This window comes from Salvelinus fontinalis, chromosome 4 (genome assembly GCF_029448725.1).
Source record: "Salvelinus fontinalis isolate EN_2023a chromosome 4, ASM2944872v1, whole genome shotgun sequence".
Lineage (NCBI taxonomy): Eukaryota > Metazoa > Chordata > Actinopteri > Salmoniformes > Salmonidae > Salvelinus > Salvelinus fontinalis.
Window position 1 is genome coordinate 44,499,036 of NC_074668.1, and position 15,314 is coordinate 44,514,349.

At 41.6% G+C, this 15,314-nt stretch overlaps 1 protein-coding gene across 1 annotated transcript in view; it reads right to left on the bottom strand.

The window, feature by feature from the left end:
- Positions 1-2,855: 2,855 nt before the first annotated feature.
- LOC129853858 (neural proliferation differentiation and control protein 1-like) overlaps positions 2,856-15,314 on the bottom strand; it is a 50,415-nt gene continuing 37,956 nt past the window's right edge. The window contains exons 3-9 of the mRNA XM_055920307.1: positions 10,358-10,453; positions 10,005-10,235; positions 9,481-9,547; positions 7,961-8,045; positions 7,516-7,595; positions 7,039-7,138; positions 2,856-6,609 (exon numbers count right to left, since the gene is read on the bottom strand). Coding sequence (XP_055776282.1) covers positions 6,544-6,609; positions 7,039-7,138; positions 7,516-7,595; positions 7,961-8,045; positions 9,481-9,547; positions 10,005-10,235; positions 10,358-10,453 — 725 coding nt within the window. The 3' untranslated portion in view covers positions 2,856-6,543. The remainder of the gene's footprint in view (positions 6,610-7,038; positions 7,139-7,515; positions 7,596-7,960; positions 8,046-9,480; positions 9,548-10,004; positions 10,236-10,357; positions 10,454-15,314) is intronic.

Here is a 15,314-nt window from a genome sequence, read left to right on the forward strand (position 1 = left end):
ATAAAAGGAATATCAGCCCCGTCGCGGACCAGGATGTCTTGCTCCCAGACAGACTAAACTTTGCTCCCTTTGAGGACATTACAGTGCCACTGACACGGCCTGCTACCAAAACCTGCGGTCTCTCCTTCACTGCAGCCGACGTGAGAAAAACATTTAAACGTGTCAACCCTCGCAAGGCTGCAGGCCCAGACGGCATCCCAGCCGCATCCTTAGAGCATGCGCAGACTAGCTGGCTGGTGTGTTTACGGACATGTTTAATCAAACCTTATCCCAGTCTGCTGTCCCCACATGCTTCAAGAGGGCCACCATTGTTCCTGTTCCCAAGAAAGCTAAGGTAACTGAGCTAAATGACTACCGTAGCAAGTCAAGGACCATATCACCTCCACCCTACCTGACACCCTAGACCCACTCCAATTTGCTTACTGCCCCAATAGGTCCACAGACAACGCAATCACAGTGCACACTGCCCTAACCCATCTGGACAAGAGGAATACCTATGTGAGAATGCTGTTCATCGACTACAGCTCAGCATTTAACACCATAGTACCATCCAAACTTGCCATCAAGCTTGAGACCCTGGGTCTCGACCCCGCCCTGTGCAACTGGGTCCTGAACTTCCTGACGGGCCACCCCCAGGTGGTGAGGGTAGGTAACATCTCCACCCCCCTGATCCTCAACACTGGGGCCCCACAAGGGTGCGTTCTCAGCCCTCTCCTGTACTCCCTGTTCACCCACGACTGCATGGCCATGCACGCCTCCAACTCAATCATCAAGTTTGCAGACGACACGACAGTGGTAAGCTTGATTACCAACAAAGACGAGACGGCCTACAGGTAGGAGGTGAGGGCCCTCTGAATGTGGTGTCAGGAAAATAACCGAAGTCAGTACAGATGCATCAAAGCAGGGACCGAGATACTGAAAAACAGCTTCTATCTCAAGGCCATCAGGCTGTTAAACAGCCACCACTAACATTGAGAGCTGCTGCCAACATACTGACTCAACTCCAGCCACTTTAATAATGGATAAATTGATGTAATAAATGTATCACTAGCCACTTTAAACAATGCCACTTCATATAATGTTTACATACCCTACATTACTCATCTGGGGAGAACAAGTATTTGATACACTGCTGATTTTGCAGGTTTTCCTACTTACAAAGCATATAGAGGTCTGTAATTTTTATCACTTCAACTGTGAGAGACAGAATCTAAAACAAAAATCCAGAAAATCACATTGTATGATTTTTAAGTAATTCATTTGCATTTTATTGCATGACATAAGTATTTGATACATCAGAAAAGCAGAACTTAATATTTGGTACAGAAACCTTTGTTTGCAATTACAGAGATCATACTTTTCCTGTAGTTCTTGACCAGGTTTGCACACACTGCAGCAGGGATTTTGGCCCACTCCTCCATACAGACCTTCTCCAGATCCTTCAGGTTTCGGGGCTGTCGCTGGGCAATACGGACTGGGAGTAACCAAAAAAGTGTTAAAACAAATCCAAATATATTTTATATTTGAGATTCTTCAAAATAGCCACCCTTTGCCTTGATGACAGCTTTGCACACTCTTGGCTTTATTTCAACCATCTTCACCTGGAATGCTTTTCCAACAGTTTTGAAGGAGTTCCCACTTATGCTGAGCACTTTTTGGCTGCTTTTCCTTCACTCTGCGGTCCAACTCATCCCAAGCCATCTCAATTGGGTTGAGGTCGGGTGATTGTGGAGGCCAGGTCATCTGATACACTTTCCCTCTTGGTAAAATAGCCCTTACACAGCCTGGAGGTGTTGGGTCATTGTCCTGTTGAAAAACAAACAATAGTCCCACTAAGCGCAAACCAGATGGGATGGCGTATTTCTGCAGAATGCTGTGGTAGCCATGCTGGTTAAGTGTGCCTTGAATTCTAAATAAATCACAGACAGTGTCACTAGTAAAGCACCTCCACACCATCACACCTCCATGCTTCACAGTGGGAACCACACATGCAGAGATCATCCATTTACCTACTCTGTGTCTCACAAAGACATGGTGGTTGGAACCAAAAATCTCACATTTGGACTCATCAGACCAAAGGACAAATTTCACCGGTCAAATGTCCATTGCTCGTGTTTCTTGGCCCAAGCAAGTCTCTTTTTCTTATTGGTGTCCTTTAGTAGTGGTTTCTTTGCAGCAATTTTACCATGAAGGCCTGATTCACGCAGTCTCCTCTGAACAGTTGATGTTGAGATGTGTCTCTTACTTGAACTCTTTGAAGCATTTATTTGGGTTGCAATCTGAGGTGCAGTTAACTCTAATGAACCTATCCTCTGCAGCAGAGGTAACTCTGGGTCTTCCTTTCCCGTGGCGGTCCTCATGAGAGCCAGTTTCATCATAACGCTTGATGGTTTTTGCGACTGCACTGGAAGAAGTTTTCAAAGTTTTTGAAATTTTTCAGATTGACTGACCTTCATGTCTTAAAGTAATGACGGACTGTCGTTTGTCTTTGCTTATTTGAGCTGTTCTCACCGTAATATGGACTTGGTCTTTTACCAAATAGGGCTAATTTAAAACTGTTTTGCTTACTACATGATTCCATATGCTTTATTTCATAGTTTCGATGTCTTCAATATTATTCTACAATTTGATAAAATAGTAAAAATAAAGAAAAACCCTGGAATGAGTAGGTGTGTCCAATTTTTGAATGTTACTGTATATTTCGATCCTCTCATGAGATCCCAGATTATTGTTTGCATCACATCTAGTATTTTAGCTTGATTTTCATTTAAAAATAATCTTCACTTGAAGCTTTAGATCATCTTCCAAACACGATTGTCCATTATGTCATCAAAAACACAGCACAGCAGACCATGTTGCAGTTAAGATAGTATAAATACTTTATTACATTTTTCTGATATGTCTACATGCATCATGTTTAACAATCCCAGTAGTAGTAAAAGAGGTTGTTCATCTCTCAGGGTTGGTGCGTTAATTACCCTCTTGTCCGGGAGAGGGGGGGTTACTGTAGAAAAGGGCAGTCACTAATCACTCCTGGAGATTCTTAACCATCCACATTCGTGAAAGCAAGCAAAGAGCAAATTTCAACCCTTCAACAAAGATTTATGGAAAAGCTAGGAATTATGATCAGGATTTTGCAACCCTGGGCCTAGGGGACAGTACTGATGTACAGGTAACTGCCAGAATAAAAGGAAACCCATGAGGAAATGAGGGATACAAAGTACTGTATATTGAAGGCAGGTGCTTCCACACAGGTGTGGTTCCTTAAAAGTCCAAAGCAGATGCTTTTCTCAATATCAAATCATTTCTGGGTAACAATTAAGTGCCTTACTGTGATTGTTTTCAATTAAAATGATCAAAAATAAACAAAAATAGCTTCTTAGCAAAGAGCAACTTCTCAAACAAGAATTTTGCTAGGACAGTCTGGGATTGGTCTGAGTGAGGAGGGGGAAAACTGAAAACTAGCTGTTATTGGCAGAGAGGTTTGGAACTCCCTTCTTATTGGTCTATTAACGACACCTGGGTATGACACCAGGCAGGCCAAAACTACAGTAGGCTGAACATTTCAGGCAGTCTTTTCAAACAGCTCTTACACTTAAAGTGCATTACCATCATTTTCACAATGTTAGTGTTATTCTAACCTCAGTGTGGAAATCCATGACAGACTGACCAGGTGAATCCAGGTGAAAGGTATGAACCCTTATTGATGTCACCTGTTAAATCCACTTCAAACAGTGAAGATGAAGGGGGAGGAGACAGGTTAAAGAATGCTTTTTAAGCCTTGAGACATGGATTGAGTATGTGTGCCATTCAGAGGGTGAATGGGCAAGACAAGATATTTAAGTGCCTTTGAACGGGGTATGGCAGTAGGTTCCAGGCACACTGGTTTGAGTGTCAAGAACTGCAACACTGCTGGGTTTTTCCACTCTCAACAGTTTTCCGTGTGCATCAAAAATGGCCCACCACCCAAAGGACATCCAGCCAACTTGACACAACTGTGGGAGGCATTGGAGTCAACATAAGCCAGCATCCCTGTGGAACGCTTTCAATACCTTGTAAAGTCCATGCCCTAACGAACTTAGGCTGTTCTGAGCGTAAAAGGGGTGCAATTCAATATTAGGATGTGTGTTCCTAATGTTTTGTGCATTCAGTGTATATATAAAACATTTGACTGCACTGGGCTTTAAGCAATTAACATCCCATCATGCTTTGGGTCATGTATAAAAATGTCAAGTTGGCCATTATTTTGGCTACAATGGCTAGAAGCAGAAATCTGTGACTTTGAACGAGCATAGATGGTTTAAAGGGTGTGTGTGTGTGTGTGTCTCTGTCACCAGATCTCAAACAAATTGAACACTTATGGGAGATTCTGGTGCGGCGCCTGAGACAGTGTTCTCCACCACCATCAACAAACTCCATATTATGGAATTTATTGTGGAAGAATGGTGTCACATCCCTCCAAAAGAGTTCCAGACACTTGTAGAATCTATGCCAACGTGCATTGAAGCTGTTCTGGAGGCTCGTGCGTGGCAACACTTCCAATTAAGACACTTTGTATTGGGGTTCTTTATTTTGGCAGTTACCTGTAGGTATGTGGTAAAACTGTCAAGGTTTGATGTTCAGCAATCTTAACAAGTCATCTAGGCCTACATCAACAGATGGGTCCATTCTTAAGAGAATCCTCTTTCTATCTTACAGACATTGTTCTTGAAGCCTAACTGGGCAAATAAAATTGTCTGCATCCACAAATCATTCATGTTACAGTATGTGTCGGACTACCTTTTCCTTCAGTGTGAGAGTTGAGGCAGAGTAAGAGAAATGGTTAAGTACATAGGAGAGCTAATGACATCAGCATTCCTGAGAGACAACAGCAATAGGCAACTTCTGAAAAGACTAGTGTACTCCAAAGAGCACCCTTTTCCCTATAGTGCAAAACTTTTGACCAGGCCCTATCTGGCTTTCATAAAAAGTAAATGCACTATACAAAGATTGGGGTGCAATTTGGGTCTCACATTAGGCTAAAGAAAACGGTGGTCCATTTGACACAGCAATCAGAAATATAGACTAATAATGTGTACAAATACATCATTAGTGGCAGTTTGCCATCTCTGTACAGTACACGTCATTGGCTATTTACATAAACATCATCACAAATCACGGGGACAAATATATGTACACAATGGGGATGCTCTGTTTCAGAGTTCTGTAAAGTTCCAAATTCCTTTGAAATCATTCATAGTATCTAAATAGCATAAGCAAGTTTACACAGGAAACTTGAATAACAATCATAAATGCATATAGACTTTTATCCCTTTTCAGCAGAACCCAGTGTCATCAAGTCATGCATAGAGGGACCATATATAATGATAATATAATGGCTATATAAGAGAGCTTTAACAGATCAGGTTTACCGTATGCGCTGCATGTGTACATGAAACAGTAAAATAAAATACAAATTATATATATATTTTTTTTTTTTAAAGTTAAATTATTTGAAAGTCAATGAGTTTCAGATATTTAAGATGCATAATGAATGGAACTTCATTCCCCATATATGTGTATGTAGGCAATGAGGTGCCTTTTGGAATGCAGCCATTTAGTCTGGCCAATGATTAGCATTGACAGCCTTATAATTGTACTATGCCAACCATTCCTCATCTCCGTTTCAAAGGCTTGAACTAACGTCTACAGTTCCATAACTATTTCTAGGACCAGTTTTCAAGTCTACAGCTACCTATAGGCCCATAACACATCTTTCCTTTCCCACTGTTCTATGTTCTCCTTGAACCTGTCTGTGGGTATCTGTCTTATACCCAGGGTGGTATTCATTAGTGCACACTGTAGCAATACATTTAGCAATGGAAACAGAAATCAGCATTTCTTGTTGGAAAAGTTCAGGTATAGTCCCTCTGTCAGTTTTCTTCTGTTTGATTTCTAGTGAATACGACCCAGAAGTTCCTCTGTACAGGGGTGACACTGCGCAAAGGACTGAAGGGGAGAGCAGTACTTGGAGAATGCTATACACCATCATACACACTAATCTCTCAGTCAGTTTGTTGGTTGTTGTTATGCACATGTTTGAAAAAAAAGGAAAGAATTTTACAGGATCAATTACACCAGAGATAAGATAAACATAACAAAATACGAAGGAATGGATATTTTAGGCCAGACGGAAAGGTACAATATCGTGTAGGTTTTCTAAGTGCGAGAGACGTCATGGGTCCCAGATATCAGTCCGATCCAAGAGGAGATTCACCTGCATGCCACTTCAATCTGCCGTTCAGATACAATGTCCATACGGTCCACCACTTCTCTTCATCCTCCTTTTCAAGTCCGTCTTTCTCACAACTTCCGCTCGTTCCTTCTCTCCTTACAAACCTGCCGCCCTACCGTGTTAGGAGTGTATCATGTGAGACAGGCTAGTATAGAGAAACCCGATGTGTATTTGTAGGTGTTTGAGTAATTAAGTGTGATTTGATCTTCCTGTACGTGTAGGATGATATCTTTTATAGGTACATATCAGAATGTCCAGGGTTGTCAGGGTTACTTGTGGCTCCGCTGAAGGGTGGAATCATCAAACAAAGGATTCTTCACCTCCATTTCCCCGGTCTAAAGAGAGAGAGAGAGTTAATGACAACCTGCCATGAGATGAGGAAGAATGTGTAGTTTATAAAACTATGATTAGTAGTATTGAGTCCATTTATTTCCCCCCTCCCCTGGTTAAAATTGTTACTTGATAATTCTGTTCTGATTTACATAACCTGTTCATTTTCTATTGTTAATTGCTCTATTTTCTAATTTAACATTGTGCTTTGGGAATATGTATCAATACGTCATGCCAATAAAGCAAATGCGAGAGAGAAAAGAAGAGAAGTCTGTAGCCTACTTTTTACAAAATTGTATTCAAAGTAAATGTACAATATTTAACAAAAATGTATTCAAACTAGGAGGTAAATATATATTGGATATCAGTCGTGTATCGTTGCCTCTACCATGCCTGCATGTCTGTACAGTACACTGTGTGTGTCTCTCTCTTACTGGGGCCAATCCAGGACACTCGTACACCGTGAAATCCCCGTCCTCATTCTCCTCATCTGACGTGGCCCCAGAGTCAGGCACCTTTGGTTCATCCCGGTGTCTGAAGAATAAGGAAAAACACAGAACAGAACACTGAGTCATGGAGGTATCCAAACATCACACCACAACCTACAATTCACCCTGATACAGACTGACAGGAAGACAAGGGAGAAGAAGAGAGGGAAGAGGAGGAGAGAGGCGAGACGTGGGCTGTGTCTGGAAACGCTAATAGCCTTCTTCCTCTGTCCTTTTCCCCCTCAATTCCTGGTAAAACACTTTGGAGGACCACCAAGTAGCTTTACAAAAGAGGAGACAAGGAATTGACAGCTAGGAACATTTTCAGACAGCCAGGGACAGAGGGCAGACAGGTAAGTCTGGTTACGTAGCTGACAGGACAAACAGACGGAGTGGAGCTAGCAGGCCTGGGGCATGACTCACTTCTCCAGGGAGAGCATCTGCTGTTTCTGGTGTTGGTAGTGGTACATCTGGGCATTCTGAGCCAGCCTCTTATCCCCAGGCTGCAGGCAGGGCATACGATTACATTAGAGGGCATGGTGGCACCCTACTCCCTACACAGTACACTACTTTTAAACAGACGATATAAGAATCGGGTGCCATTTGGGAGTGTTTCAATAGAACATTATTGTACAGAACATGATTGTTTCAATGTGATTAGTATTGCATTGCATTTAAAATTGAAAACACACTTTACAGTAAAACAATAAAATGAAGATAAAAAAACAAACAGAAGGCAAAAGCGATGAATAAAAATACAAACTAACATGAAAGATAACGTAGGAAAAAAACTGATAAAATAACATTTATATGATTTCTATTGTAACCATGACTTTGTATTTGTAATGCGATTGTGTTCTGTACTCACCACATTGTTGTCATAGGAATGGGGCCCCATACCCCCATAAGCAGGGTAGTCTGCCTTCTGAGCCAGGCGCACACCTCTCTGCATCCTGAGATGATACAGGGACATCAGAGTTAGCGCTATGCCATACCCAGCACATTGTACATCCTACTGTAATGATTGTGGTTCTATTTTGTAAAATGTACTTTCTTCTTTGTCAGCATTTATAACATGGAATAGATCACAGGGCTCTAGACAGACTTTTTTTTCCATTTTGACTTGTGTCCCATATTGTACCTGCATTCCATACAGAACCAGGCTAACGACTAGCCATCTATTAAATGACCATGCCCTTGTAGGGCTTGACATTCAGGTACATTTGCTAGTGGCACACTGGGCCAGTGCCACCTGAAAACTACTAGCCTGAATGAAAAGAATACTTGCCCGGCAAAGCAGATGATTTGCGCATCATTTAAATGTCATCTTTAATTTGCGGGCTGAGCAAGTAGCTTATAAATTACATACCCACAAACAAAATGACATTTTAACTTGACAATATCATATTTGCATTTATTGTTTGGAGGGAAAAATATAACCTATACACAATCTCAAAAAGGGTGTTATTTGTTAGAGATTTTGAGGGCCCTATTTAATTTTCCCAGTTTCTCCAAGTTTTTTCAGGTTTTCACTTTTGAAATATATCGATATTTGTTATACCACAAAAACTGCATATTCTAACAATGCCTAACCCACACCAGAAGAGATAGTTGTGTTTGGCTAGCAGCGTTTTTGTACTGTACAGTACACTACATGATGTGATGGCGGAATTTGCTGAACAAATGCAGGGCAATTGATAGAAATCATTATGATATCATTCTGCCGGGTAGGCCAACTTTGCAATCAACATTTAATTGGGAAGTTTTTTGGTGAAAGCCTTTAGACAATGTTCATTCAAACAGCGCATGATCGGTGAATTGCGCATCACAAAGTCAACTAAGACTTCGGATCAAACTTTTTGAATACCTGGTTTGCATACCCATTGTTGCGTACCGATTGATGTTCGAATAAATCTTGATTAAAAAAAATTCAAAAATGAACCAAAAACTAACGTAACCAGCTAAAGCAATTAAAAAATTGGTGTCGCACTGCCAAGTCAAAGGGTCGCAAATTCAAGGATTTCGGTCACAGTTTTGAACTCTGGATTAAAGTTTACACCAATATGAATCTAATCTCCCTGAATTTGCTTTGTAATCATTTTACAAATAGTCATGTAGCAAGTTAAACCTCGGCTGTTTATTAATGCTGAGTCAGTCGAGACTCTAAAATGGTTACATGGAGTAAATCTCTACTAGTCCGTACAACTGAAGTGCATACAAAATCAGCAACTTAAACGTACACTAAAACAAAGCAACAATGTGACTACTAAAAACACACCAAACTGTCCGTTCACAAAACAGTTAAGTCAATGTACAGTAAAGTACCACGCAACATCTAAGAAACCAAAGCCAACTGGAACAAGACACAGATGTAGGGAGGAATTTTACCTGATCCAACAGACACCAGCCAAGAGCAAGGCCACAGATCCCATGACCACAAACACACTGGTCATGACTGTAAAGAGGAAAAGAAAGGGTGTTAGGAAAAGAGGATGAAAACGGCTGGTCGAGAAAAGGGAAGACATATCTCTCGAAGAGGGTATAGATCAGAGGAGACGACAGACAGACTAAGCCACTGTCTGGGTTAGTTCACAGACTAGGATAAGTAAGTGGGACAGGAAAATTAATCTATTTACAAGGTTGTATGCATCCCAAATCGAATCCCTGGGAATATCTTGCCATTCGGGGCACTAACCTCAGTTAAGAGCCAAGAGCAGTTAAAGTCAATGTAGCATTCACAAGATAATCAGGATGTGGAGAAACTTCAGATTGGAGAACAATGCTTTCCTCTGTTCAATATTTCCAGGAGAAATGTGTCGATAATACTGGAACGTTCTGGACTCATGTATATAGAGGAAAGCATTTTGCTGTTCAAATCGAAACATTAAACAGTAATAAGGAAGGTTACATGCCAATAAACACATGATCGTTGGAGGGGTAAGGGATGATCAGGGGCCCACTACGGACTGCTGGGATGTGGGTGGTGGTGGTGAGGGCCGTCATTGTGGGGGAGGCTGTAGTCGTGTTATACGGGGCTGTAGTGGTATTGTGTGTCGTAGGCTGCTCTGTGGTAGGCCGTTGGGTGAGGATCATGGATCGGTCATCTTCCTCCTCGGCTTTGGAAAAATCCTGAGAGAGAGGAGCTAGGAGATACAAAAATGAGAGAATTCATGGTAATTGATAGCAAGGAAAACTATACTACCAATAAAGCAAATCATATGATCAAAAGTATGGCACTGTAAAGCCAAAGGTTTTCTTCTCTCACCTGGATGTTTGACCCCTGACTCCTTCTGTTGGCTGATGATGGTGGACAGGAAGTCTATCTCCTCATCCACTTCAGGGAACGTGGTCACTTTGCCCGCTGAAAGGAGAACATGATCTTGGTCATTGGGTTTCAATGATTACTTACACAACGATGTGAGGAGAGGAGAAGACAGAGGTAGACGCAGAGAGAGAGAGAGAGAGCGCAATTCCTCCTCCACCATCTGGGTGATTGCAGGTATGAGTCAGAGATCTACAATCGCCAATGATGACCTTCTACTACACCTTAGTGACCATGGGGAATCAGTCATCAGATACTGATAAGACAAGCTACACTTAATCAACTGCACAAGCTATTGATTTCCACACAGAATGAAAGGCTACGAAATAATACAAAACACAGAGCCATATAGTCACACAACTGTAGAGATCAGGTATCTATTCATCCTATAATTGTATTAATAGTACTGCTGTAGGTCAGGGTGGCAGATCAACAGGAAAACCACAGCCCTGCTGACTAAGGGAAATACAGAGTCTTTGGTACTTGACTCCAGAGGCATACACTTTAAATGGGGAGCTAACATGGCCACCATATGGAATTACAGTGTCATCATGTAAATGCATCATATTGCATCTATTACTGAACATAAATACAAATGCAACAACTTCAAAGATTTGACTTATTCTTATTTACAATGACGGCATACCCTGGCCGCCGCTGGGCCAATAGTGCGCCGCCCTATGGGACTACCAATCAGGGCCGGATGTGATGCAGCTGGATTCGAACCAGGTACTGCAGTAGCGCCTCTTGCAATGAGATGCAGTGTCTTAGACCACTGCGCCACTCGGGAGCCATAGGCCCACCTACTGGGGAGCCAGGCCCACCTACTGAGGAGCCAGGCCCAGTCAATCAGAAGGAATTCTTCCCCACAAAATGACTTTATTACAGACAGAAATACTCCTCAGCACCACCTCAGACGATCCCGCAGGTGAAGAAGTCCGATGTGGAGGTCCTTGGCTGGTTGTGGTTACACGTGGTCTGCGGTTGGAAGTACTACCAAATTCTCTAAAACGACATTGGAGGTGGCTTATGGTAGAGAAATTAACATTACATCTCTGGCATCAGCTCTGGTGGACATCCCTGCAGTCAGCATGCCAATTGCACACTCCCTCAAAACATCTGTGGTGTTAATGACAAAACTGCACATTTTAGAGTGGCCTTTTATTGTCCCCATGCTGTTTAATCAGCTTCTTGATATGCCACACCTGCCAGGTGGGTGGCTTATCTTGGTAAAGCAGAAATGCTCACTAACAGGGATGTAAACAAACTTGTGTTCAAAATAAGCTTTTTGTTCATATGGAAAATGTCTAGCATCTTTTATTTCAGCTCACAACACTTTAAATGGTGTGTTTATATTTTTGTTCAGTGTAAATACATGGCTAATCCTTGACTCCATCCATATACCCAATACGGCTACTCATAGGAACACAGAGGAATTCCAGTTAGAAAGAACTGGTCCATGCTGCCCTTGTGTGGCCAGTGTGGATAAACACACACACCTACAACAAGTGAGTCGATGATAAGTGCAAGGATCCAAATCCAAATCATTCCTAAAGTACAAAAGGCTTGCGCAAACACAAACTGCAGCCTTGCAAAAGCATTAAATATCTTTGTATTTGCAGAGATGACACGCTGCATGTTTCTTACATTGGATTGGTTTGTGATTAATCATAAAGGGTTACTATATCAACAGTAATTAATAAATGCTGGTTTCACAGGTGAGGTGAGAGCAGTGAGGTGATAAACTGCATAGCAGTATGGTGCTGTAAGTGTTAGAATGTGTGTGTGGTACTGTAATGCCTGTGTGTCTATGTATGAGACCGAGTAAGCCAGCGATAGTGTGTTGCTAGCTGGATCAAAGTGAGAGAATCTCTGTGTGGGTGGGTGTCTATGACAGAGTGAATGTGAGGTGCTTTCGTGCATACACGTGCGTGTGTGTGTGTGTGTGTGTGTGTGTGTGTGTGTGTGTGTGTGTGTGTGTGTGTGTGTGTGTGTGTGTGTGTGTGTGTGAGGGAGAGTGGTGCAGTGTGTGTATGTGAGAGAGAGTGTGTGTGCATGCATGCGTGTATTTGTGTGTGTAAGAGAGTCTGTACATTACATATTAGTGAGAGTGGGGGAATGTGTCGCAGTGTGTGGGTGGATAGGTCAGCGTCTCTGTCATGAAGAGGTGCTCTGAGCGTGTGGGTGGAGGGCACAGAGGAGGTAGGGAGAGAACGATAGAGAGAGAGATAGAGAGAGAAAGACGGAGGGAGAGCGAGAGAGAAATCATGAATGAAAACCATAACCAGGGCAACAGAGAAAGGAACCAAGAAAGGGAAGGGAGGGGAGAGGATAGAAGGTAACTATTCCCCAGGTCATTTCTGTAAATGAGAATGTGTTCTCAGTTAACTTACCTGGTAAAATAAGGGTTGAATAAATACAAATAAAAAAAGAGAGGGGGTCAGATTCAGATTAAATATGTGGTTCAGAGGTGAAGAACCGTAAATGAACCAAAGACCCATTTCTAAAGGCCATTTCAAGTACTTTTGGGTATTATTATTTTCTGATGTAATAAATGTTTTCAAAATGTGAGACTTTGGTGATATACATCATCACTCCATAGCCTTCGTGCCAACCGACCACATTGTAAGTGCTCTAGAGATTCGCCTAGAGGTCAGTAAAGTGAAGTGCACAATAATACAATAGTGATGAATTGACCAGTGGCTTCCAAGCAGCTTTGAATTATATTAACTGCTGGGCACCCTGTCATCAATTCTTCCTATTCAGTTCAATGCAACTATTGTATGCAGCAGACCACAGATATAACTCTCTCATGAGCTGAAATAAAAGATGTTCCATATGCACAAAAATATTATTTCTCTCAAATTTGATGTACAAATTTGTTTATATCCCTGTTAGTGAGCATTTCTCCTTTACCAAAATAATCCATGCACCTGACAGGTGTGCTATATCAAAAAGATGATTAAACAGCATGGCCATTACACAGGTGCACCTTGTGCTGGGCAAAAATAAAGGACCCCTCTCAAAATGTGCAGTTGTGTCACACAACACAATGCCACAGATGTCTCAATTTGAGGGAGTGTGCAATTGGCATGCTAACTGCAGGAATGTCCACCAGAGCTGAAGCCAGAGAATTATACATTCATTTCGCTACCGTAAGCCGCCTCCGTCGTTTTAGAGAATTTGGCAGTACGTCCAACCGGCCTCACAACCGCAGACCACATGTGATGACGTGCAGCAGCTTGCAGAGATTTGTAGTCTTGCATGACGTCTTCTTTGATGCTATTTAGAATTTTTGAATCCGAGTAAATAGAGCCAAATATATTGATAAAAGCCACCTTGTCCGTGAGAGATTTACATGGATATCAAAATTTCATGCCAGGGTAAGCTTACACAAAACACAGCCCTTATTTTAAGTGTTTCTAAAATCTACAAAGGATAAAATTAATGGTTGAAAAACAACTGGAACCATTTCAGTGTTTGAACGCTAGGTGTTATGGGTATTATGACGTGGCCAGTCACATTCTGTTAAAGGCCCCCAAAGCACATACATCCCTGGGTAGCTCGTCTTTTCAGTTCGCTGCAGCTAGCGACTGGAACGAGCTGCAACAAACACGAACTGGACACTTTATTGTCAATCTCTTCTTTCAATGACTCAAATCATGGACACTTACTGACAGATGTGTTGTGTTGCTACCATGCTATGTTGTTGTCTTAGGTCTCTCTTTATGTAGTGTTGTCTCTCTTGTCGTGATGTGTGTTTTGTCCTATATTTTTAATCCCAGTCCCCGTCCCCGCAGGAGGCCTTTTGGTAGGCCGTCATTGTAAATAAGACTTTGTTCTTAAAACTTCTTATGGCTGCAATCCCGTTAACGGGATGATATGACAACAGCCAGTGAAAGTGCAGGGCGCCAAATTCAAACAGAAATCTCATAATTAAAATTCCTCAAACATACATGTATTTTATACCATTTTAGAGGTAATCTTGTTGTTAATCCCACCAAAGTGTTTGATTTCAAATAGGCTTTACAGCGAAAGCACCACAAACGATTGTTAGGTCACCGCAAAATCACAGAAAAACAGCAATTTTTCAGCCAAAGACAGGAGTCACAAAAAGCAGAAATAGAGGTAAAATGATCATCAGATGACACTAATAGGACTTCATGTTACACAATATATATATGTTTTGTTCGATAAAGTTCATATTTATATCCAAAAACCTCAGTTTACATTGGCGCCATGTTCAGAAATGCCTCCAAAATATCCTGAGAAATTGCAGAGAGCAACGTCAAATAACATAAATACTCATCATAAACTTTGATGAAAGATACATGTTTTACATAGAATTAAAGCTACACTTGTTCTTAATGCAACCGTTATGTCAGATTTCAAAAAAACTTTACGGAAAAAGCAAACCATGCAATAATCTGAGACGGCGCTGGAGTCAACAGTTGGAGTCAACAGAAATCAGAAATAACATTATAAATATTCCCTTACCTTTGATGATCATCAGAATGCACTCCCAGGAATCCTAGTTACACAATAACTGTTTTGTTCGATAATGTCCATTAAAAGTAGCTACTTTTGTTAGCGCGTTTAGTACACAAATCCAAATGCTCGTGCAGGTCCAGCCGAACGTCAGACGAAAACTTCAAAAGTTATATTACAGGTCGAAGAAACTTGTCACACTAAGTATAGAATCAATCTTTTGGATGTTGTTATCATAAATATTCAATAACGTTCCAACCGGAGAATTTCTTTGTCTGTAAGGAAGCAATGGAACGCAGGTCGCTATCATGTGAAATGCACATGACCAGGACCTGGCTCTCTGCCAGACCACTGACTCAAACAGCTCCCATCCGGCTCCACATCACAGTAGAAGACTCATTCAAGGTTCTAC